The sequence below is a fragment of the Drosophila ficusphila genome, unplaced genomic scaffold (assembly GCF_018152265.1).
Source record: "Drosophila ficusphila isolate 14025-0441.05 unplaced genomic scaffold, ASM1815226v1 contig_288, whole genome shotgun sequence".
NCBI classification, from domain to species: domain Eukaryota; kingdom Metazoa; phylum Arthropoda; class Insecta; order Diptera; family Drosophilidae; genus Drosophila; species Drosophila ficusphila.
Window position 1 is genome coordinate 458,245 of NW_025064191.1, and position 25,484 is coordinate 483,728.

At 48.4% G+C, this 25,484-nt stretch overlaps 3 protein-coding genes across 16 annotated transcripts in view; 2 read left to right on the forward strand and 1 right to left on the reverse strand.

The window, feature by feature from the left end:
- Window positions 1-8,653, forward strand: part of LOC108099026 — a 34,289-nt gene extending 25,636 nt beyond the window's left edge. The window contains exons 4-15 of one of the 9 annotated variants that reach the window (XM_017202267.2): window positions 1,852-1,872; window positions 1,974-2,487; window positions 2,615-3,053; window positions 3,111-3,463; window positions 3,534-3,733; window positions 3,785-3,971; window positions 4,327-4,380; window positions 4,502-5,102; window positions 5,741-6,584; window positions 7,118-7,254; window positions 7,764-7,990; window positions 8,113-8,653. In XM_017202267.2, the coding sequence (XP_017057756.1) occupies window positions 1,852-1,872; window positions 1,974-2,487; window positions 2,615-3,053; window positions 3,111-3,463; window positions 3,534-3,733; window positions 3,785-3,971; window positions 4,327-4,380; window positions 4,502-5,102; window positions 5,741-6,584; window positions 7,118-7,254; window positions 7,764-7,990; window positions 8,113-8,379 (3,844 nt within the window). In that variant the 3' untranslated portion in view covers window positions 8,380-8,653. Of the gene's footprint in view, window positions 1-1,851; window positions 1,873-1,973; window positions 2,488-2,614; window positions 3,054-3,110; window positions 3,464-3,533; window positions 3,734-3,784; window positions 3,972-4,117; window positions 4,127-4,326; window positions 4,381-4,501; window positions 5,103-5,740; window positions 6,585-7,117; window positions 7,255-7,721; window positions 7,991-8,112 lie in introns of all 9 variants that reach the window. The other 8 variants (XM_017202270.2, XM_017202272.2, XM_017202263.2 and 5 more) reach the window with 8 other exon arrangements.
- A 1,235-nt stretch (window positions 8,654-9,888) lies between these two features.
- On the forward strand, window positions 9,889-17,157 carry LOC108099030 (purine nucleoside phosphorylase). Of its 6 annotated transcripts, XM_017202285.2 has the most exons (5): window positions 9,889-13,583; window positions 13,993-14,121; window positions 15,492-15,563; window positions 16,068-16,839; window positions 16,912-17,157. In XM_017202285.2, the coding sequence occupies exons 1-5, from the start codon at window positions 13,462-13,464 to the stop codon at window positions 16,996-16,998; spliced, it is 1,182 nt and encodes a 393-aa protein (XP_017057774.1). In that variant the 5' UTR covers window positions 9,889-13,461; the 3' UTR covers window positions 16,999-17,157. The 6 variants fall into 6 exon arrangements, with proteins under 6 accessions (XP_017057774.1, XP_017057775.1, XP_017057769.1 ...); XM_017202286.2 differs by lacking the exon at window positions 15,492-15,563; XM_017202280.2 differs by lacking the exon at window positions 13,993-14,121.
- Window positions 17,158-18,169: 1,012 nt separating this feature from the next.
- The window catches only part of LOC108099003, a 105,261-nt gene continuing 97,946 nt past the window's right edge, over window positions 18,170-25,484 (reverse strand). Inside the window, 7 exon segments of the mRNA XM_017202235.2 lie at window positions 18,170-18,708; window positions 18,770-19,017; window positions 19,076-21,100; window positions 21,165-21,322; window positions 23,077-23,593; window positions 23,657-23,749; window positions 23,752-23,797. Of these exon segments, the coding sequence (XP_017057724.2) occupies window positions 18,469-18,708; window positions 18,770-19,017; window positions 19,076-21,100; window positions 21,165-21,322; window positions 23,077-23,593; window positions 23,657-23,749; window positions 23,752-23,797 (3,327 nt within the window). The 3' untranslated portion in view covers window positions 18,170-18,468.

Consider the following 25,484-nt stretch of genomic DNA (forward strand, 5'->3'; position numbering starts at 1 on the left):
GCCATAACTTTATGCTAATTCCTTCGGTTTTGCCAGCTGCCAGGATCATCGGGCAGCAGAGGTAACCCGTAACTAAATCCGCATGCTTTTCAATTCAATTCCACCCGTAAGCCGCTTAGTTACTCCCTGGAAAAAGTTTTCCCCTTCTGTTTTCGTTTGTTGTTTGTGCGATTCAAATTGTTTTTGTCGACTGTTAGTTTGGTTTGAGTGGTCACGAAATAGGGAAATATAGAGATTTCCACCGAAAATCGCCTGCTAATTGTTTTATTGCGCTTTATTGGATTGCATTGGGGTTATCGAAATGCCCGGATTGTTTTTCTATGGACCCATGGAAACGGACGGTCGTCACTCGTTCAGTTTTAGGCCAATTGCAATATGTTTTTGAAAGCCAGCTAATTATAGTCTGCTGGGCTGCGTGTGAAAATGCCAATTGCAATTACATAAATGCACTGGAACTCTGCTGAAAAACTCATTTAAATGCATGGCACACAGATGCACCACCTGCGGGGAAAACGGGGAGTGGAGTGGAAAGCGGGAAAGTGGCCACTTTGGGCTCCTGTTTGGGCGACTGTTTGTTGTTGCCTCACTGTCTGCCACTTGGCTCTCATTACCAACAACATAATCAACCACTTGCAACAACTAAGGCTTTGTGTGTTAGCAGCCATGATTAGCTGTGTTTCTAATGCACTGCAAATTCATTTATGCAATATAATAACATATTATAGAAAGAAGAGCTTCCTTTGATGTACGAATCTCTGATTTAGTTAGTAATTATTAGCATGCAGTTTGATATATTTTTCCAGCTTAAATAACCTGAATGGTTTTATCAACTTCAGTGGCTTTCTCCGAGTGTAGACTACTCGTCCTCGTTGTCGTTGTCGTTGCCGTTGTCGCTGGCAATTGTTGGCAGTAATTAACAAACACTGCGATAGGGCGATACCCACCTTACACGTGACGTCACGCACAAGTGAGAGTGACAAACACTTAAACGTTAAATGCACCCAGCTAACTGGCAACTGTCTGCCCGTTCTGTTCTGTATATGTAGTTCTGATATATTCTGCGATAGCTGCTCTGCCAGCCTGCGATTCGTTGGCCACTTCAGGTGCCATTGCGTGTGCAACACGGCGTATGCGACATAACTTTTCCCCCGATTTCCCAGCCAGCTCATCTCTGCTCTGGCTTCCAGCTCCGAGCTCCGAGCTCCGAGCTACGTGCTCGTGTAAGCGTGCATGTTTAATTTGGCATTGCGTACTTTGCGGCGCTGGCTGCATTTCACGTTCGCGAGTTTACGCTACTTTATTATCATGTGCAATTAAAGGTCGGGTTGTCGGGCAACCAATTCGGATTCGGATTCGGATTCGGGGGACGTCTCACCTAGTGGGATATCTCGACCAGGAGCTGCGGTGCAATCGATGGTAGCTCCTGGCAAGCCTGCAGTTCCGAAACTCGGGCGGGAATTAAATCCGATTCGGGGTGACAGGTGAAGAGCGCAATCGGAAGCCAGAGTAAAACCACTGGATGGTGTAAATTAAAACTGCATTACGTTTTAATTGCGCACTCCTGTCGACTGCTCTGCTCTGCTCTCCACTTAATTACTGTTATTATGTGCACTTTAATTTTATTTACATGCCGCATAAATCTTTAAGCGACGCACGTATCGCACACCCATATTATTTGTATTTATTTTTATTATTTAAATGATTTGCATGCTCTATAAATATTTCATCATTTTGCGTTTCTCACGTTGTTTACTTTCATTTACGTATCGTAATTGCCTGTTCTGTTGCTTCTGTGCTTGTGTCCTGTCCCGTATCCGCATCTGCATCCGCATCCGCATCCTGTCTGCGTAGCATTTTGGAAAACAAAATCAGGTTGGTCCTGTTTCCAGCATAAATCTCCCCATTTTTGCACGACGGTAGAAGTGAGTTTCGAGTGACTAAGCCTTCCCCATTGTGGTTTCCATCCCCAACAGACAACAGTCGCTGCTGTCGGACGAACAGGCCAAGGAAGTCGAGCAGATACTCAACGCCGCCCCCAGCGTGGGCGTGGCAGTTGCTGCCGTTGTTGCCACAGCAACATCGCCGACCAGCATCAAGAATCTCATCGAGGATTTGCCCGGACAGTCGTCGGCATCCAACGGATCCAACGGAGCGAGAGAGCAGGACATTCAAATCGCGGCCGTTCCCGCGATTGTCGAGGAGGAGGAGGACGAGGACGCGGAGGAGCAGGACTTCCAGGAGGACGAGGAGGACGACCACGCCAGGGCGGAGTTCGAACCCAACGGCGGCGAGGCTGACGGCGATTCGGACGACGTCGAGGCCGTGGACATCGTGGGCTTCGGCCACGCCTCCAGCGCCCTAAGTGCCACCTTCGTGAAGGCGGACAGCACCGAGACAGAGACCACCACCACCACCCCCTCGACGGCCACCACAGCCACCACCCGCCACGACGACGACGAGCCCGAGTGGCTAAGGGATGTCCTTGAGGTGCGATCTCTCTCTTCCTTGCGATCTCTCCCTAAGATCAGTTCTTGAATAACTGATCTAAAATGGAGAGATTAACTTACCTATTCTTTAATGGGAATGAAGTACTAACAACTTGTTTTCCTTACAGGCTCCCAAGCGCAGTCTAGAGAACCTCTTGATCACCTCCGCGACTTCGGGAAGCAGGGGAGGAGCCGGAGGTCAGCGGGAGGAGCTGGAGAACGGCTACGACCTGCAGGAGAAGCATTCCGATCTCAACCAGACCTACGTGACCGGCGGGGAGTCGCTGCACGAGTCGATCGTGTCCGTGGAGTCGACGCAGTCGGACGCCACCCTCAACCAGACGACGACCATCGATGACAGCATCATCTCGAGCAAGCACAACTCCACCTACTCACTCGCGGACGCGGAACAGGCCACCAACTCGACGGTTCTGAGCACCGGGGTCACCGAGCTAGACGACAGCCAGTACTACATCCCGGAGTACCCGCCCGTGCGGAGCAAGGAGGTGCTCGTGGAGGCGGGAGTGCACTACTTCGAGGATGGCAACTTCTGGATGGAAGTGCCTGGTAAGCTCTGGAGATTCATTATGAATGCAACTCATTACTTATTATCATTACTTAAAGGTCTGCTAGACTTCGACGACGACGACTGCTCCTATCCGCCGATCACTGTGCGCAAGAACCCCAAGGTGCGCTTCAGCTCCGGACCCATCCACGTGTACTCCACCTTCTCCGTGAACGACTACGACCGACGGAACGAGGATGTCGACCCCGTGGCCGCCTCGGCGGAGTACGAGCTCGAGAAGCGCGTGGAGAAGATGCACGTCTTCCCCGTGGAACTGATGAAGGGTCCTGAGGGTCTGGGTCTCAGCATCATTGGCATGGGCGTTGGCGCCGACGCCGGACTGGAGAAGCTAGGAATCTTTGTGAAGACCATAACCGACAACGGAGCAGCAGCCCGCGACGGGCGCATTCAGGTGGGTTATCCAAGTGGATAGCTATCCTTAATGTAACTACAGTGGTTACCACTCGCATATATTTTGTTAGGTAAACGATCAAATCATCGAGGTGGACGGCAAGAGTTTGGTGGGCGTCACCCAGGCGTACGCAGCCTCAGTTCTGCGCAACACTTCCGGTCTAGTCAAATTCCAAATCGGACGCGAGCGCGATCCCGAGAACTCGGAGGTGGCCCAGCTCATCCGGCTGAGCCTGCAGGCGGATCGCGAGAAGGAGGAGCGCTTGAAGCGGTTAGTTGGAATACCAATCTGTATGGCCAATGAATACTAATCGGTGCGAAGCTATTTCAGCCAACAAGAGGAGTACCTGCGACGCACCCTCGACTACTCGGAGGACTCCACGCAGCCGGTGTCGGCGAATTCGAGTGTCTGCGAGGGACCCTCCAGTCCCGTCCAGGTGGAGCACCCCATGGAGGTGGAGGCGACGCACTCGCAGGAGGTAGAGTCGCTCAAGCGGCTGCTACAGGAGGTAAGCTCTCCAGCTCGCCAGGATCGCCCTGCCCGGAAGAATCTCTCTTGCAGAACTGACTCGTGCTTAACTCTCGTGTTTTTTTCGTGTGTTCTCTTCTCTCTCCTTTTGCTGAATTTCAAAATTGTGTGGATATTGAAATGCAGCACAAAGCGGTAATTGGATTTGAAAATACCATTGAAGTCGAAATTTCTAGATACTTGAAAAATTGTAGAGCACATTCTCGAAACACTTTACCCATTAAACTTATTTAATTGTATAGAATTTAATTGTATTTTAGTGTTTATGTTCTTTGATTTTTGTATTATTTTTATTAATTTATTTCATTATTATTTGTTGCTTTTGTTTTCCCCAGAGCGAAATGGGTTGCCTGGTGAAGGAGGAGATTATCCAGAACCTGAAGCGAAAGGTTTGTGTTCTGATTTGGTTGATTGCTTATTGTTTCCCCCACATCATCTCATCCCATCCATCGACTGCACCTCCTATCCAGTCAAACCACTGAGCATACTAATGAATTGTTTCCTTCCCAGCTGGTGAAGCTCGAGACGACGGGCAATGAGAACGAGCTGCTCAGCGAGCGGCTGCGGCAGAGCGAGCGGGAGCTGGGCAACATCCGCAAGGAGGCGGCCAACCTGCAGAACATGCTGCAGCAGTCGCAGGGCCAGTACATGGCGCTGGACAAGAAGTACAACAAGGCCAAGCGGCTGGTCAGGGAGTACCAGCAGAGGGAGCTGGACATGTGCCACCGCGAGGAGTTCTACCAGCAGCTGCTCCAGGAGAAGGACACCGAGTACAACGCGCTGGTGAAGAAGCTCAAGGACCGCGTGATCAACCTGGAGCACGAGCTGCAGGAGACGCAGCGCAAGGCGGGCTTCCCCGTGGGCCTGCCCTACGACAGCGCCACCTTGAAGCTCACTCCGCAGATGATGCGCAAGACGCCGCCGAAGCCGCTCTTCCACAAGCTGGAGACGGAGCTCTCGGACACGGAGATCTCGGACCTCTCCCCCGACGGCGACGGCGTGAAGACGGCCACCGTGGAGCGCAAGGTGCCGGTGAAGGACGAGCTGGACGCGGCTGTGCCGCAGCACGAGCTGCTGGATAACTCGGTGAACAAGACGAAGATCGATCTGGGTGAGTCCCACTATATGACATTATCTTACTTGAGCACCTTTTGCCTCATTCACTGCGAGATTGTCATGGTTCCATGCGTCATGTTTATCTCCAAACAGGATGGTTATAACCCAATACTATATCCATCTGTTTGGAAATCATTCTCCATCACTATGACAGTCTTTCTTTCGATACGAGAGTTTTGTTCTTGAGCTGCACCTGGGCTAAAGCTTCCTCCAGTCACCAATGCTCCTGATCCTGATCCCGAGTTCCCTTGCTACTTTGCCACTTTCTTTATCCTTGTGTGCTAATTGTTACTCTCTTTCTTTCCATTTCTCCGTTTTGTTCTGATTTGCTCTCTGTGTCTGCCGTCTGTTCTCGTTTTCGATCTCGTTATCGTTATCGTTATCGTTAAACCGTTAAACCGCATTCAATCGTTCATGTGTTTGTATTACGTTCTTGTGCTCGTTGTGTTCGTTTGACTGCCACGCCTACACGCTGCGCCCTCATTTTGCCCAACTACAAAACCACCAAACAATCTGAATCTCTATCTGAATCTCAATCTGAATCAAATCAAAATCAATTTGCCAACACGCAAATCAAACAAACTCGCATTCGCACCCTGCCAAATCAAATCGCATTCGGTTCTAAAACAAAAGCCTCCCGCGGCGGTTTAGCCAACCGCCAGTTGCCCTCAGCGAACGGGAACAGCAGCAGCGGCGCCTCAAATGGAGCGACCCCCTGCGATCCCGGCCAGCTCTCCAACGGGAACCTGCTCAAGCGGAGTAGGAGCAACAGCCGCAGCTCGGACTGCACCCTGGACGACACCGACGAGGAGGAGGAGGAGCGCGAGGGATCCGCCCTGAACCTGGCCTCGAACCCCGTCGCCCACGAGGCCATCAGCCTGTCCAACGGCAACTCGCACCTGCTGGCGAACGTGAACAACCTGCTGCAGCACCACCCGCCGGTCATGGCGGCCATCTCCAGCCCCCTGGGGGCGACGCCCTCGAACGGCCACCTGGGCACCACCACGGCCATCCTGCTGAACTCCACCTCCTCCGCCTCGTCCAGCTCCTCCAACCAGTCGACGGCGCGCGAGGCGCAGATCAACCAGCTGTACGCGCAGGTGCACAAGGATCCCAGCAAGCAGCAGCACCAGCTGCAGCAGCAGCACCAGCAGCAGCAGGCGGCACAGGCAGTGACCACCAGCATTCCCGGGATGTTCAAGGGGTCACTGGGCTCCCCGGCGGACAACGGGCTGAACGACTTCCACCGCGGCAGCATGACCACCTTCGGAACGGGTCCCGCGAGCAGCAGCAACCGCGACTTGAACAGCTCGTACGACTCCATCCTCGGCTCCAACGACAAGCTCTCCGAGAACGAGCCCGCCGAGAGCTGGATGTACCCCAGCCGGCGGAGGGTGGCGCCCAACGGCAGCAAGCTTCCGCTCCCCGGATCCAGCTTCACGGACCAGCTCAACCAGGCGCTGTCCGACCGCGAGAGGTGGGTTTCCAAGTGGAAGGGTTTTAGGGGAAAAGGAGGTACTCATGACACACGCGTGACATAATTCATCAGGCTGTAGAGAGTGTCTACTTGTATTACCTTTCAAGAGTCGCTTCATAAATTATTACACTAATTAGTGATTAGAGTCGGATTTCAAAAGATCTTAAAATAGAGGAGAGATTTTACTACAGCAATAAATTATTTCCTTTCCTAGTAAATATTAGATTAATTGCTAAAAATCATAAATTTGTTGCTTAAGATCATTAATTTTAACAGATTTTACTACGGCATAAAAGGTAATTTAAATTCAGGGAGAGGTATGGAGTTACAGTCAAATAAAAAAATAGAATTTTCGTTTCCAAGGGATCTGAAAGATAGATTTTGTAAGGATTGATATACTCAAGACTCAAGAAACGAAAGATATTTATCCAGCATTTATGATGGTATATAATTGAAAGATATTTAAACCAGAAAACACACACCCAACCACACACTTTTTCGCACTCTGTTATACGGTTGCTCGACCTTTGCAGGCGACTCGGCGATGGATCCTCGCGACATTCCAGCGACGATTACACTGAGATCAACAAGAGCCAGAGCGCGGCGGCCATCAACTGCAAGACGCTGATCAACGAAATCCGCCAGGCGGTGAACGAAGCGCAGCCCAAAGGTGAACTATGCCCCACCAACCAAAACCCAGAAACCAAAAACGAATCCAACCAACAAGCACAATCCTCCGAATCGAATCTCTAGCAAGACCGTAGACTAACCCGTAGATCAATCGATCAATCAATCAACCGCACCATCACCTCATTCCATACAGATCTGTACATACGTTTACTGTTCAAAGATAATCGAACCTGTTATTCAGTTATAACCATATATGATATCTATTATGCGAAGGTTTTGAGCGTTCATTGCAGCTATCCGTTTCCGTTTCCGTTTATCCGTTTACATTACTCGCATCTCCCACATGAATATCTCTGTATGATATCTTATCAATGTCTAACTAACCCATTCAACCGATTCCACCTGCCGCGGAGTCCACTGCGATCTTACTAACCAGGCTCTTCTGTCTTCCCTCTGCTCTCTGCTCTGTCTCTCTCGCGACTAACTCCCACTGAATTCGATCCGAAGTTAAACAAGTCGTTCCACAATCACTCTCCCCGCCCGGCACAGTTCCGTGGCAGCAGCAGCACCACCCGCAGGTCCAGCAGCAGCCCTCCGCCCACACCACCGGCCCCCCGTCGCCCACCAGCATGTCCTCGGGCTGCTCCTCGCCGGGGTACTCGCCCAGCCGCACCCTCGACCTCTCCGGCTCGAGCTCGAGCTTCTCCGACCGCAAGGCGGTGGCCGCCGGCTACACCTACAAGGGCGGACCCGTCCACGAGTGGACCAAGGATCAGGTGGGTGCAACCCAGAAGGAGTGAAACAGTAGCTGAGATGTCCTCAGATATTTCTGATACTGAATTCTGATTCTTCCAACTGCAAACGCATACTAAAAGCAATCAAATCCAATCCGAAACAGGTGGGCCACTGGCTGATGGGCATCGAGCTGGAGCGCTACATCCCCGTGTTCAAGGAGCACAACGTGGAGGGCGGCGCTCTGCTCACCCTGGACTCGAAGGACTTCAAGACGCTGGGCGTGGGCGGCGACGACAAGCACCGGCTGAAGAAGCGGCTGAAGGACCTCAAGGCGAACATCGAGAAGGAGCGCAAGGACATGGAGCGGGAGCGCCGCGAGCGGGAGAAGGCCATTCGCAAGGCCGAGAAGAAGGCGGCCAAAAAGAAGTAGTTAAATTCTATCTGATGTCTGATAGCTGATAGCTGATAAGCGTCAAAGTAGCCAAAAACCAAAAGCATACGCAGTATATATTGTAGTCTATATATTATATGCATACACAACACACTACACACACGAGGAAGGAGGGGAGCACACACGAGCGTATATAAAACATATATCTAATTACGGTTATATATAATATTACGTGCATGTAATGGCAACATATTTATTTGTACAACTCACATCTATTATACATACGTACTACATTTTAACCTATCGAACCTAATGGCAACTAGACGTAATTATTCTAAACGAGGAGGAGCAGTCAGGAGCGGCAGGCAGGCAGGCAGGAGTAGCAGTAGATCTCGGCTAGAGTTGACCCCGGAACCCAGACGCAAACAGGGCCCAAATCATCCAACCGACGGCACTCAACCACTGAGCCTTCCCCTTCGACTAAAACTCACAACCGAACTCACAACCAAAAGAAGAAGCTAAGCAACTAACAAAAGGCGTTGGACTGACTGATTTTTATGATTAATTTAAAGAGAAAACAAAAGAAAGATCTACGAAGGGATTCTTTTTTAAAGCCAACAAAACCAAAAACATAAACAACCACTTGAATTGAGAATTGAGCAGACGGAAGTAGAACACTTAAGGAATTCGCTGATTCGCAGATTTGATCGGTTCGAGATCCAATTGAATTGCAATTGAAATACAGAACATAAGAGCATAAGATATCGTTTAAGTTGATCCGAGAGGGCACCCGAGGAGTGCCTCGTTTTTTTCTAATTAACTAATTAATCTGTGTAATTACTGACTAGCGCATATTCAATAATATTCAATTCTAGATATATATGTGTGTGCAACATTGTATTTGTCAAGACATCTATGCATCTATGTACTATCCCCTAAAATTAACGCTAAAGTATTGTACTGTTTACTGTATGCTATGCCTGAAGTCATTTAAGTACTTAAGTAGAGTGTTTTCTGTTACCGAGCGGGCTGCTCTGAAGGTTCCCGAAGGGGATATGGTTGGGATTGTATATCTATCTTCTACCGATCCCACGATGGCTACTTTTCGAGCAGTCTGCGCAGCCAAATCAATGCAAAATGTCCACCCAAATTTGTTAAGCAGCCAAAAAGCAAAAAGGAAGCAAGCTTCAAGAGCGATTTCTATTCGTTAGCTATTATGTGTGTGTGTGTGTGTGTGAATGGAGTGACTGGTTTTTGTTTAAACTTTGTTTTACTTTGTATAGATATTTATAGAACTCTAGTATTGGTATTTCGTATTCTTAGTTGTTTGTATTTAGTTCGTGTACTTGTGTTGTGTACGTAGTTTTATTTACCCTATGATTTCGAAACGTTGCAATAAATCCGCATGCATATGCCGGTGTATGTACGATAAACCAAGGCTTCTTCCTATTGGATATTGGATTACATATCTGATATTGATTCACTCCCCATGGACTGGCAGCCCCAGCCGATGGCCACAGCAATCCAACCGACTTTGATTATCGAGAAAAACCAAATTTAGCATCTAGTCCTTGGTTGATTACCAATTAGCATATAATACTTATCGACATACGTATATACGAATACTCTCTTCTCTCTATCACTCTGTCTCTATTTGACTTTAAGACCCCGGCCGTGGCCAAGTGGACCCCCTCCGGATTCCTACCCGAACCTAAATCGGATTCAGATTTCGATCAGGATTCGCATGCGGATTCGAAGGATCCTGTGGACCGACGGCCGGCAGCGCATAATCACCGCATGTGTCTCACTCGTCTCGTCGCAAGTCCTTAATATAGCTTTTGAAAAGCTCGCCTCTAAACAGTGCCACCAACGAATGGAAAACAAAATCAACCGTTATTACTTACGAAAACGATTAAGAAACACCTTAAAATCAGTAATCAGTAATCAGTAACCAGTAATTCAGGCGCCGCGCGCGAGCCCGCGACTTCCGCTCGATTTTCGGGTGCGACTAATTGGAAAACCGGATTCGGGATTCGAGATTCAGAATTTCAGATTCCAGATTTAAAATTCCGAATTCGCATCGCACGCGTGCCGCGTCTCAAGATAAATGTTATTTTTTTGAACGTGTATTCAGTTAGGATTTATTTTTGGGCAATTGTTTGTAAGCGTTTTTTACACCGTATTTAACCAATTGAAAAACAAAAAAATTGAAGATTACAATCAAGCCAAAACCAGTTTAAAATTCGTAAACTAAATCAAATTAAACGATAAAGTAATTTAGCTGCTGCCCCGAAATTCTCAAAGAGTAGGGGCCAGCGGTCGAATAACACACACAAACGAAATGTAAGACACCTACAGAACACATTCGTGCCTTTTTCATTGCGAAAAACCGTCCCAACCAGAAAAGCTGAGCAGAGGACTCGAACCCAACCATCCTTTAGGGCTCCCAGGATCCTAGGATCCCACCAACTTCCGAGGTCCTGGAGCCGCGGTCCTCTGTCACGAATACGTTGAAACATTTAAAGTCCCGCGAATGCCTTAATCGAGAAATTATATTACCCATTAGATATTCAGCATTGTTCAGTTCGCTTGTAGGTTTTGAAGCATTTTCGACATAACCACTTGGTTCTCCGTTCGCAAGCAAAGTTGGCTGAGTTCTGTGGCCTCGAAATAAAGGGGTGTGAGTCCATCTGGGAGTTTCGAAAAACAATATAATTTTTGAAGTATTCAGAAAACTCTTGTTTTGATTAGGTTTTTCCAGCTCACGTGAATTTCATTTGTTACTTTCATTTGTTCTCCTTATCAGTTAGTTTCCCTGCTTGTTTATTTCAAACTCTGATTTATTTCAAACCATGATTTGTGTGCATGGATCGCGTTGCCGTTTATTACCACTCTCCCATAAATGAATCGGAATTAGCTCACCCTTCCATCAAATTAAACCAAATCGGAATTGGCCGGCGCAAAAAGTAATGTAAAAGTTCATAGAAGAAACACTACACTTAGCAATTAACGCGACTAGCCAATTAATATTGATGACTACACTGCAATTAGCCGAGCAAGTAAATTGAAAGTCAAAGCAAACCAAATCTTACGAATCATGGAAAATAATACACCACGAAAGCAAAACAGTGCTAATAAATATACTCCGAAATAAACCTAAATACGAGTTCGGAATGCATTTCTTGTTTACCCGCCTGGCGATCTGTTATCTGTAATCCTGGATGAAAAACAACCTCATCGTAATGGGTTTGTTGTACCGCACCAACTCGGAAAACTGTTGCAAATCGGTCATAGGAGTAGAGACTCTTCTCGGAAAAAGGCCACCTAGCCAACTAAAATCCAACTCAGATCTTCCACGGAAACGTGAGTGGAACATTTTTCAGCACTCGTGGGGTTTTTCTTATCGTCTGGGAATTTTCCACTCGCCTCGGTGGCCTGCATCTTGTACAGAGGTCAGTTTTAATAGTCTTCCCAAACTAGAATGGCCTCACGTTTTTATTAGGGGTATTCTTTCCTATGTTACAATATATGAAGAGTATTTAATGATCGCCTTTATTGCCAGGCAATTTTAGTTCTCACACAATCTTGTTTTGATTAAATTTCTGCTGACGTCGCTTAGTGAAATTGAAAAATACTTTTCAGAGCACAGACCTTAGCAACGAAAATGATTGTGTTTCGTAAAGGTTCAAGTCGATTAGTTAGGCTAGTCTTGATTACAAAACTGTTATTGTATCATCTTGATTTTCAAAGCACTGTCATTTTTAAGAAAGTTGCTCTATTCCTTAGAATGCAATGGCTTTGGTCCTGTAATATGTAAACAATATTTTGATCAGATACTGCACATTTGCATTTGCGTAATGCCGTAAAGTTGTTTACCGATTTCAGGCATCATTGTCACTGTGGCTTAGCGCAATTATGTGTGCCCCCCATGGAGCGATAAGGAGCCTTACAAAGATGTTGCCCCCTATCAGTGGTGATGCTATTTCCACGTAGTATCTCATTGTTTTCAGTAAGGAGCTCCTTATTGGGTTAACTACTGTTTATATTTGCCAATTCGTATTCGTATCAGCAGACGAATGGGTTGCTGGGTGATTCAAGAGCCAATCCCCATTACAACAGACTCGTGTTGACTCTAAGGTGTCTGGCTGGAATCGCCTGACCTGGCGAAACTTTCCGACTAGCCGAGTGATAAGCTCAGTGTCTCAGTGTCAGAGGTCAGCGAGCGAATTATAGAAAATTCTCGGCAAGTGGCATGTTTTGAAAGTATTTAAAAATAACTGTGCTGATTATTTTGTTTGGCAGTGATTCCAATATTATGAGATAGGTTTTTCTTAGTTGAGATGGTTTGATTTAGCAGCAGAACTTGTCATTCACCAGAATTGATTCCACGAAGTCAGGTGTTTCTCCAACAGCTAAGAAACCGATATCAAAAAGGTCCATAAAAACTTATCAGCTGAAATTGCGGAATCATTTATGGTTCCCGCTAACATTCCTTATCGAATCTGTAACGAAGGGGTTGTTTTTCTTCTCGGCCACAAACACAAACAGTGTTTGAGATATTTAAACTCGCTCAATTCAATTAGCTAGGAGCAACGATTCCGGCAGCACAATATACGGCAGCCAAACGCAGAAGCGCTAAACGATTTTAAATTGAATGCTGAACAATCAGCGCCGGCAGAGGAGCGGCAGAACGCCGATCTGGATCTGGATCCCCGAGATTCCGAATCTTTTCCTGAAGCAGCGCCGTCGACTTCGGCGGGCCTCCAGTTTATAAGCGCTCGTCGGCAGGTCGCCGCCGTTCACTCAGCAATCGGCGCTCGAAGGAGATACACCACCACACTCAGTGCATATAGTACCATATAGCATATATCATATACCGTATACCGTATATAGCATACCGATATAGCAAACCAACGTTGGTGAAACGTAACGAGACTACAAAGGAGACTCCGGTTCCAGATTTCTAAATTAGTTTTGATTCGCGAAATAGAAAACGCCACCGCTGACTTTCGACGTAAAGCGATTGAAGCGCGAAAGTTGGATTTGCATAACCAGAAGAAGCGCGTCTGGCGGTTATATAATTGCAGTGTATTTTGACTGGACAGGAAATCCATCCGCACGATGACGGGATACAAGGTGGCTAATGGCAATGGCACCACCAACGGGAGCTCCAAGGGAACCAATGGCCACACCAATGGCAACGGACACAAGACGGCGGACTACACGGCCCAGGAGAATCCCACGTAAGTAGGGGAGTTACTACTGTACAAGTGGGGTAATTATGGGAGGTATTTATGGGAGGGCCTCACGCCAGGGGCTCGTTAACTACAACCAAGAGTAATTGAAACTTCCAATAGTGCTCGGCTTTCACCGCTTTATGGGTTATGGCTTCTATCCGCCCTGTTCCCTCCTCCTCTCTATTTCTATTACCACCTGTCTGCCCTTCGCTTGACGCTTCGTGACCCGCTTTCAAGGGGCCGAATCGATACGGCCTTGGCTGTCCAGTAGGCCCTGCCAGTAGCTTCACCCGACGCTCCGTTAGTCTCCCAGAAAACTCGCTCCGGCCTACAGGAAAGCCAAGTCCCGACACGACTCGCTCCGAATCCGCTGCCAGTGGCTCTGCTAAGGCCAAGACCTCTCGCCAACCCGCAGAATGTGCTCCCGCGACTGCTGCTCTGGACCAGGTGGCTCCCACAAGGGCAACACCTGCACGGACAAGAAGGGCGCCCGAGCTGGAAGTCTGAACGGCGAGAAGATTATTCCCACTCCGCAGAGTCTGCTGTAAGTTAAAGGGCACCCGAAGGGTTGAGATTACCAGACCCTGCCTTACTTGTCAGTCCGTTCGCTTGAATCCCCCAAAAAGTACACCCCTTGGCTTCGAAAATGTGTAACACCGACTGCTGCTCTAACCCGAGGGGCAAGGCTGGCGACAAGACCGCCATCAACCAACCCGGAAGGTGGGACCACATCGAACCCACTCCGGACAGCCTCCTGTAAGTTCGATTTGTTTTCCCATTTCAAATTCAAGAGGCGGTTGGACCTTGTCCTTGATCTTTCCGCCACTATCAAGAAGTGAGCTCGATCTGTTGGATCTGTTGAATTCTAATTAAGTCATTCCAGTATTCCGGGCTTATCAGTTTTCGGCAAGTCATTAAAGTCCCATTCGAAACATCTCTAATCTGCATACGATTATATACTCGACTTGGGTTCATTCCCGTTTGCCAGAAAAAAAAAATACCCCGCAGAATCTAGTTCTTTACCCGAAGTTGTTCATTCCAAAGTGATTACTAACTATATTTTGATTAATCGGGCTTAACGTTTTGGTATTTCACCCTGCGTAACCAACCTATTGGTGATAAAATGCCAAGATTGCCACCTGCCTGTGTAAGTGTTTAATGGCCCAGTGGGGGGAACTGGGGGTTCGGCTCCAGCTGATTGGCTGGCGAGGCGGGCGTGTTCCCTGATCTTGGCATAGGCCTCCACATCGCTATCTTAGCCGCAATAATTGGCAAATGGTCCGATAAAGAGCGCAACTAGACTAAACATGCTGCCGCACTGATTAGTTTCGAAACTTGTTTTGATTCGATGGAAACCGAGTGCTGAATATTGATGAGGCGGCGAAAACGCTGCCTTGCGTCGCGTGTTTAGATCGAATTTCCATAATCACCGGCTACCGAAAGTCGAATTTATTAGGGATTATCGATTATGCTTCCAATTAGTGTAAGTTATGCGTGATTCCTAATGACGCACTTTATGGTTTTCAGTTATTTGTTTTTCCTGTAACATTGATAGCAAACCGCATCATCCGCGGCTTATCGCGTAATTCCATCTGATCCGAAAACAAGCACGTGGGGTCGCGAGTTCAGTTGTGGTAACAACATCTTAACTCGACTTGCAGTTCAAGTTCGAATGGTTGAATGCCAGCTGAATTCTTTGTGGGCATAATAGAACTTAATTGCTGGCTTCGAGTTACTCGATAAAGCGAGCGAAACATTGTTACCACATTCTTGTGATTGCCGGAGGGGAACCCATAATGATTGGGGGTCTTTATCGCACTGCTTTGTTGACGTTTATTTCCAGCCTCATATCTTTATATCATCATCACACTTTTGGCAACCTTCTCAGCAAAACAATTTCTATCATTATTGCAGGGGAAATGGAAAAATCCAATGCGAAGTTACGCCCGAAGAGTTAAGGGCCCTGCGGGTTCTCAACGAAGACACGTTTGTAGACCAATTCCTCTCGGTTTTGTTTTAAATCTTTGTGTTGAATCTTTACCACATTTATTGGAACTTTGTGCTGTGCTCAGTCATTTTCTGTTCTCATAATATTGGCGGTTAAAATCGAATTGAGTTTTATTGTTTATCCACATTGTCTCACTGTCCTCAAAAAAGAGTATTTTCATTCAGAAGTTTCACTGTTCAAAGTAATTCTTTCATGACACAACCAAGCTGATAGCAAACAAATTATTTGTTCTGATAAAACGCTGATTGGTATCTGTATCGAGATATGTTCCCCAGAGGAACCCCATCCCCAGTCATCCTATATTTTTTCCCTCGGGGAATCGCATCTCTTCAGTACATTCCTTATCACCGGGGCGAGCAGATAAAAAGGATCTCTTGCCCGTACACCATGTACCAAGTCAAATTTATTTCTTACTCGTTACTTCTGTTCATTTTAAATAGTTAATATATCAAGGTACTAATTCAGTGTGCTGCCTTCCGCAGGTACCCCTATGAGGTCATCGAGGAGATCGCCGATTTCATCACCAAGGGCTCCGGCATGCGCCCTAAGATCGGCATCATCTGCGGCTCCGGGCTCGGGTCGCTGGCCGACATCATCCAGGACCCGAAGATCTTCGAGTACGAGAAGATCCCCAACTTCCCGGTGTCGACGGTGGAGGGCCACGCCGGCAGACTGGTGGTCGGCACCCTCGAGGGCGCCACCGTGATGGCGATGCAGGGTCGGTTCCACTTCTACGAGGGCTACCCGCTTGCCAAGTGCTCGATGCCGGTGCGCGTGATGAAGCTCTGCGGGGTGGAGTACCTCTTCGCCACGAACGCGGCGGGCGGCATCAACCCGCGGTACGCGGTGGGCGACATCATGCTGATGCACGACCACGTCAACATGCTCGGCTTCGCGGGCAACTCGCCGCTGCAGGGACCGAACGACCCGCGCTTCGGACCCCGCTTCCCCGCCCTCGTCAACTCCTACAACAAGGACCTTATCAACAAGGCCATCGAGATCGGCAAGACCATGGGCATCGAGTCGAACATCCACGTGGGCGTCTACTCCTGCCTCGGCGGCCCCAACTACGAGACCATCGCCGAGCTGAAGGCCCTGCGCATGATGGGCGTGGACGCGGTGGGCATGTCCACCGTCCACGAGGTCATCACCGCCCGGCACTGCGACATGAAGGTCTTCGCCTTCAGCCTCATCACCAACAAGTGCGCCACCGAGTACAGCGACAAGAAGGACGAGGAGGCCACCCACGAGGAGGTAAGTTCCACTCTGGACAAAAGTATCTTAAATTCTGAATTAATGTATCCCTTTTTTGCAACCTTATTTCAGGTCATGGCTGTGGCGAAGAACAGACAGAAGGCCTGCTGCGAACTGGTCTCCCGACTCATCCGGGAAATCCACATGGCATCAGCCTAGGCAGCGAGCGGGAAACAGCGTTGGATTCTAAATTTAACAGTAGTTAATTCACTAGACTCGCATCTAAGACTCACAAGACATGGATTGTCCCAAAATCTACAGTATAAGGCTAGGGAATAGTTATTCTAAATTATGTAAAATAAACTAGAAATATCGAAATTGTACTCTATTTTTTGGGGGCTCAATTGGGAAATCTGAAAAATAAAAGCATTCGCAAGAATGTTGTGCTTGGCCGACCGATTTCGACGACAAAAATTGAAATTTTATGATTTAAAACACCAGGCGAACAGAACGCATTAGTTGGTGATTTTTTAATTTTAAAAAAAATATACATACAAAAAGTGTAGCATACCTTAGGGGGCGAGTAAATTTTAATTTTTGGCAATTTTCATTAAAAAGTGTAACATACTTTTGGGGGCAAGTAAAACACGAAATTTTTAATGCGGTTACCTACTCTTGCATTCTGTTCGCCTGGTACTTCAAAATGAGGTTTGGTTGAATATGTTGGTCTTGGCCGAATGATTTCGACGGGCCAAATTGGAATTTTAGGATTTAAAATACCAGGCCAACAGAACGCATTAGTAGGCGATTTTTTGGCTGTGCAATTTTACATAAAAATGTGTAGCATACTTTTGGGAACAATTAATTTTTAATTTTTGGCAATTTTCATTAAAAAGTGTAGCATACTTTTGGGGGCAAGCAAAACATGAAATTTTTAATGCGGTCACCTACTATAGCATTCTGTTCGCCTGGTACCTCAAAATTGGTTTGGCCCAAAAATTGTGGATTTGGCTGAACATGAGTTAGCCATGAGTCAGCAAATCGATTGGCGAATACCAAATTCCCTTTTTGGTATTAAAATACTCAAATATACCCTTGTTTTTCCCAAATAATAAAAAGATACATTTTCAATACAATAAAATGTTATTTAATAAAATATAAGCAATAGTATTTAACATAATAAAAACACAATACAAAGTAATAAAATTAGGAAATAAAGCTAGCATTAAAATGATTCCGATTTAAAATGAATTAACGAGAGAGCTCGTTGCTTTTTGGTTTGCAGAGATTGAACAAATGCAATTTCGTTAAATCGATAATGTGTAAATAAAATAATGGTAAACAACTCAACTTAATATTATGTACAGGTAGTCGAAGAACTCCGATCGGCTATCGAATGAAGCGAGTTGAAATTTATTGCCTGGCATCGTGCACCTGTATAATAGTCGTTACATATATAAAGGCTATGTAAGCGTGTAAATAGAGAGTACATGGGGATATGCGCACGTATGCTATACTATATATTATATAGTAGGCCTAAAGAATACGATAGTTCAATCTGTCTGTGTCCGTTGCAAAAGCATCGCAGCCTACAAAAAGTGCCTAGAAAAGTGATTGGTTTTGCTTTGTTTGTGTTTTGTGATTGTGTCGTGTTGTGTTCAAGTCTATAGGTTGCATGGTGCCTCTCTCCTAGAACAGGCCTCGCTCCTTCTTCAGCTTGGTCTGCTTCCAGATGGGCAGCTGCTCGAACTCCGCCCGGCTGCAGCCCAGGGCCGCCCGGAAGTCCTCGGCGTTGAGGTAGACCTCCAGGCGCGTGGGCTCCACTCCCTCGGGCAGGGGACGCGCCTTGAGGACCTCCAGCGGATACTCGGTCTGCGTCATTTGTGCCAGCATCGTGCCGATGCTAGTAGGCTCACCAGTTCTCCCATCCTGCAGAAAATAAAGAAAGCAATTTAGTATACAACTTATACGAATTTAAGACCCAACTTACCTCCTCGTTGATTTCCCTCACGTCCGGCCGCTCTGTCCAGTCGGGAAACAGCGCCTTGAAGGCCAGCGGCTCCAGGCCCGCCCACACCACCTGGCCCTTGACGCCGTGGAAGGGCTCCTTCTCGTTCTCGCCGTGCTTGGCCCGCCAATAGTCGACGGCTGTCTCGAGGGCAGCGCGTCTCTCTGAGATCCAGCGATTCACTCCAGCCCGGTTGTCGTTCGTGGGGCTGCTTCGCTCGTCGGTGTTTACTGCAAGGTAATTTAAGGATTACTAATGCAAGTCAAAACTAAACCAATTGCTACTCACTCTTTACGTCCTCCAGGGGCCACCAGCCCATCCAGAGCCACAGCTCGTCGCCGTCGTCCAGCAGGAAGATGGTGGGCTGCCGGGCGTTGTACAGCTGCGCCTGGCTGAAGGGATACGGACTGAAGAGGTCCTGGCAGCGCAGCGGGTCGCTCAGCTCGAGCGCCTTGAACACGCCCTGCGTGCTGGAGAAGTTGAAGAGCCTTACTTGGTAGTCGAACGACTTGATGGCCTTCAGCAGGCTGCCGTACTCGCTCCGCTGCTCCTCCAGTCCCAGGGCTTTCCGGCACTGCTCCTCCTCGGATCCCTCCTCCGATTCGCTCAATCTGGCCGACTCGCTGCTGAAGAGGTCCTTGGGCAGCTGCTTCACCAGCTCCTGGGCCGCCTCCAGGGCCACCGATCGCGTGTGCGGAGCACTCTTCGATCCGTGCCACACGATCACGGTGCCCTCGCTGCCGTGGATCAGCAGCATGGAGCTGCGGGAGCGCAGCTGGGAGGACTTGCAGTCCACCTCCTTGAGGAGGGTCTCCTCGGGCAGGTTGCCCTGCAGCTGGTAGAGCCGCCACTGGGAGCGCCGCTCCAGGCACTGCTCCTTGCGGCCGCGGTGCTGCCACAGCTGGCGGAAGAGCCGCACGAAGGCGGTGCACTCGTCGCCCTGCGAGACGCGCATCTGGGCGCCCTTCTCCTTGTCCAGCTCGACGGTCAGCAGAGCGGCCGCGCCCTTCTCGTTGGCACTCGAGTCCTGGCCCTGCCAGGTGAAGTAGACGCACCTGTCGCGGCCCACGGTGCTCCGGTTCGAGACCTTGCCGCTCAGCTCGCGCACCGTGACCGAGATCTGGTAGATCCAGCGGACGATGTAGCTCTCCGCCGAGTAGAAGTGGCCGTAGTCCTCGCGCCCGTTCGCCGCGTCGAAGTTGAACTCGTGGATCTGCCACTTGTCCGTCGACTTGGTGATCACGTCGAAGTGCCGCATGGTGTCCGTGTCGTAGTAGAAGTTCCCCCGGCCCAGGTTGGCCTGCTCCAGCACCAGGTTCGGCTCCTGGTAGGGCTCCCCCTTGTGGAGGGCCGACCCGCTTAACGCGCGCACCACGTTCACCCCGTTCGCCAGGTAGTCCTTCTCCAGGTCCTCGCGCTCCAGCTCCGGCCAGTCGCTGAACTTCTCCTTGAAGAGCACGGTCTCCATGTTCTGGGTGATCTTGCCGAGCACGCACCACTCGGGCCGCTGCTCCGACCGCTTGGCGTACTTGGCGTTCTCGCGGCGACCCACGATGGAGGCGTAGTTGAGCGGGTTCAGGTAGCAGGCGGCGTAGTCCGCCGATCCCTGGGCGGCGAAGTGCTCCTGCGCCAGCCGCATGGCCGCCCGCTTGGCGTCCGAGGGGGCGTTCTTGCCGTTCCACACGTACAGCTCGCTGCCGAAGTCGAAGACGAGCACCTTGCGCGTGTCCAGCATGTCCACCTTGGGGATGCTGCCCCAGCACTTCTCCAGCGGGACGAGCGCCTCGTCCTGGTACTCGTACACCTTGTTCGTCTCGATCAGGCTGCTCTCGAAGACGTCGTCCTCGTCCGCGTGGCCGCACTCCGCGATCTCCGGCTGCTCTTCATCGTCCTCTTTCCTGCCCAGCAGCTGCCAGAACTGGCGCCACTGGCGCTCCTTCAAGTACTTGCCGTCCGTGAGGATCACCTCCTGGGCGGCGGTGCAGCCGAGGTCCTTGTTCTCCACGATGGCGGCGCAGATCTTCTTGCTGCGCGAGATCTCGATCACATTGGCGAAGGAGCCCACGTAGCGGAAGAGCTGCGCCCCGGCCACCAGGATGAAGCAGTCGCCGCGGTTCAGCGAGCTGGCCACCGGCTCCACCAGGCGCGTCTGCACGTGGGTGCGCCCCTTCACGTGGAGCAGCATCAGCGGCTTGTGCGGCAGCCACATCTGCTGCAGGGGAATCGCCGAGGAGCGCAGGGCCACCGACTTGAAGTCCTCGATGCTGGCCAGTCCGGCGATGGCCTCCGCGGCCAGGTTGGCATTGTGGCCATCTGAAGGAAGGGGAACTCTACTCTAGTTGGGTGTTCTACTTGAGGGAGTGGTGGTCCGACTTACATGACTCCAGCTTGAGCCGCCTCAGCTCCCGCTCCGCGATGCCCGAGCGCATTTCCGTGTACTCCGAACTGATGTCCGCCCGGGCAGCCAGGCTCTTGAGGGGATTGCGTGCCGCCCTGCGTCCCTTAGGTCCCTGCACGTGACGCTTGCTAACCAAGCTGCGAACGAAGAGGGAATTTGTATTTATTATTTGTAATTTAAGCCTTTTTGTCACATGCTAAACTAAATAAGTAGCACACTCTTATGCTCTTTTAGTCTTCATACCCTTGCAGAGGGTATTCTAATTTCAGTCAGAAGTTTGCAGCGCAGTGAAGGAAATTCAGGTTATTTAACCCTTATGTTAGTAACCGGGTACCCGGGTACCCCCCGCGGTATATCTGTGTGAAAAGCTTAAAGCAAGTTCAATATTTCATGTTAAGCTCTTAAATCGTCGTTTTTTAACTTAAAAGGAAGCTAGTTGCGAGTTCATTTAATTTATATATATTTTTTTTATTATATTTTTTTATGCTTAAACTTCAGCCATCGCCTCATTAGTAACCGGGTACCCGGGTACCCACAGTGGAAAGCATAGGAAATAAAGTGAATAAAATTTTTATAAATGCATGCAATATAATTAATTACATTGAACACACTGGACACGATTTACTGAATGTTCGTCACATACAGGTTGGCGACAATTGGCACAAAACTTGCGTGTCTTTCGCCGTCTTCTTATTGGCAAAGCATTGCAGACATAGCAAGATCCTATAACCATTTTTCTTCCGGTTTTATCTTCTGGAATCTCTGGACCAGGATTTACCACGACTGTTTCTGTCAATGCATGGCCTAAAATACTTTGAATGGCAATCTTTGTTGAAAAGTGACGCATTATTTGTGGATTCGCGGTACGATTTTCAATCATCGGCAATGCTAGTTCCTCACTTAGCTTACGCATAAATTGACGACGTTCTGTCGTTTTTTTTTATCATTTTATTATTTTTTTAGAATAAATTATATATGTCGCAAGTGAAGAAATATCTAACATATTGAAAAACATTGCCATTGGCCATCTCGAGGATCGTCGTTGACTGGTGTATCTCCGCACCATTTGGTCCATTGTGTCGACTCCAGTTTTATATTTATTATAGAAATTTATTATTTCTGGTTTCTTTTTAGCGTCATCACTATTTTTTTTTCCTTATATTGTCACTTACTATTAATATTTTAAGAAAAAAATATTTTGGAAAAATTTTTTTAATAAAATAAACAAAATTTTTGATATTCAGAATTATGGGTACCCGGGTACCCGGTTGCTAAAAGACGTCGGTAAAGTTGGTTACTAACATAAGGGTTAAGTCAGGGGTAAGGGGACATGGGATCAGTTAAATGACAATTGTATTTCATTCGGTAGAAAAGATAGTTTCTTGCCCAAATAACAGACAAATTAACAAACAAAACTACGTAAAAAAACTCAATTAAACCCTGTTTTTTTGCAATATCTCAAGAAGTACTCTTCCAAATGTGGAATGGCATACATCGTTGAATTCGCGATAAAATTTCCTATCCGATAGCATTCACATCTAAAATTATTGAAATTTGCGCATTTTTCGCAAAAAATGACGATGTAACCCCTTTAGAAAAAATGCAAAAAATGGCCAAAAATCATTTTTTTGTAATTGTCCAAAAAGTGATTGGACACGTTAACTATGGTCATAAGGAGCTCAAAACAGTGTTTGGTTCCGCTGTAAGTCACTTTTTGGTCTTATTACAACCGAAAAACCACTCAAAATGGTGCCTTTTGTTCTACATATTTGGTGACTGCAAGGGTACATAACTTCGGCTCACCCAAGCCAGCTTCCTTTCTTGTTCTTTATAAGAAAGGTTTTCTAGTGCGATCTATTTATGTATGAAAGAATTTCGTATGTAAACTCACCGCTCTGTGGGCTTGATGTCGTCGAAGGCGCTGATCTCCAGCTCGACGGCCTCCTCCTTCTTCGGCTTGGAGGCGAAGAAGTTCTCGAAGGTCTCCTGGTCGTCGAGGCGGGGCACCTGGATCCTGGCGCCCACGTTGGTGGGAGCGGCGGCGCTCTTGCTGTTGGCCAGCTCCTTGCTCTGCTTGGCGCTCTGCGGGGAGCCGCGATCCCCGTCCGACTCCGAGCTGCTGCTGTTGGAGCGACTCAAGGTGGAGGCCACCTCCTCCTCGGGGTTCACGCTTAGGCTGCGCAGAGCGGTCTTGCTGGGGGCGCTCCTGCTGTCACCGCCACCCGAGGTGACCATCATGGAGGGGCTCTTGGCCAGGCCGAGCTGCGGCTGGTTGGCACTGCGCACCTCGACCATGGGACACTTCTTGGCGGCATCGTTGGCGGATCGCTCGAACTGCAGCTCCACGGGCGACTGGGCCTTCTTCTGCAGTCGGCCAGCGACTGTGAACTTCTTGGCATCGGTTTGCTCTGAAGGGTTTGCAATAATGTAGGTTAATATTCGTACGTATTCGGGGGATGAGGTATGGCTACCTATGCGCTGCTTCCAGTTCTCCGAGTTGCACTTGAGCTTGCTCAAACGATCGGAGACCTTGCCGCCCTCCAAGCTGGTGGGGATGAAGGGGGAGGGGGCAGCGGCTTGTCCGAGAGCGAGTGGGCCAGCGACAGCGACTCCTGAAATCGGAAAGACGAGATGAGGTCGTGATTGCGTTCACTTTCCAAACTCGGGACCACCCACGCTCTAATTCCCAAATAAGAGCGCGTTTATAAAGAAATTAACGAAACTTAATGGCCTCGAAATATGGTCGGCAATCTGGCGATAAGGCATCGCTGGGTTGTTCCCCATTCGGATGAGTCACTCTCGGCTAAAACGCTTCTGTTTGTCAACAGTTTCGGAGATGAGGGGACGAGGAAACGCTTTTACCAGTTTTACTTTTTCCATGCCGGCGATTGAATAGCTTGTTTGCTGGTTTGTTTGTTTATTTGTTTGTTATTAGCGATTTGCGACTTTCCAGCTGCTGCGGCGCATTTCCCTGGCGCACCTCTGAATCTCGATCTGAAGGTCTCTAGAGCCAAGTGCGCTCCATTAGTGACCGCGGTGGATGCGCAGCTCGGGTTTGCTGCCTGCCCGCACAATGCCAATCTGGCGACTGCCACTCGCCGGCTGGCTAATTGCGCACCTTCGCGGGGCTCTAGACCCGCGAGCCGGAGAGCTCGAGCGGAGACAGTGCGAGTCATGCGATTAGATAGGGGAGCACCGCGGACAGGAACAGCAGGGTAATTTGGGCGAAACCCGAGCCACAAAATAAGTTGTTTACTAATAAAGTGTGGACAACTAGTAGGGCATTTGGTAATTGATTGCCTCCCGAAAAGAAATTACTTTTTTTTTTTACCAAGAAAGAGTTTGTCTTATGAAGCATACTCGTATTTTAATGAGCTTATTTATTTTTTTATTCCCCTCAATAACACTGCAGTAAAAAACATCCTGTTCCTCTATTTTATATGCCCCTTTCCTATAGTGATTGGCACTCCCAGCTCCACAGAAAGATAAGGAATATCTACCGATATGGGAAGTGGCGTTCGCCGACTCCCCTGCACTCGAATCTTGTTTACATTCCCGAACTGTCAGTGCAAAGCGAAAAGTTAATTCGTGTGTTTACATGGGCATCAGCATAAGTTATGGCGTGACTGTATCGTATCGATAAAGAGATCTGACCAGCCAGTCTTATCTGCCCGAAACTGTGTCTCGGGGTGAAGTTCATAATCTCGCTATCTGGTTTAATGTTTTGTGCAATGCTCAGGAACTTCTGTTTATGTTTGCCCGACTTCGACCCAATTCCACACCCCTTCTTTAAGTGTCTTTTATCTTTTGTTCCCCCCCCCCACTGCCACTAATTATAATTTAAATCCCTGATTGTAAATCACTGCACTCGAAGAGTCGCAAACGGTGGCCAACCTTGAGGACCCTCTTAAACTCTTTCCACAACGTATTTCTCTTGAATTTCAGCGTGTGTCATCGAAGGCACCTATCAACGAATACGAAACTCTCGGCGTGAATCATCCCACAAACAAATTGATAAAACCAATACGAACTGGGTAAAAGCGAGGCAATAATCGAGGAGGAAACAAAGCGCGACAGCAATTTGATTAACAGATGATGCGATGGAAACCGAAAGGTAGAATTCTTTCGTCTGAGAAGAGCCCAAAACCTATGAACACATCATCCGAAAGGTATGACGCCACAGAATCACAGCCAATAAAGGCCAATTTATAATATTTCACTGTCCGTTGTTGTTATTTGCCTGCCGTGTTATGTTATTGGCTTATTTGCGTCGCTTTATTGACATTTGGTTTTCGCATG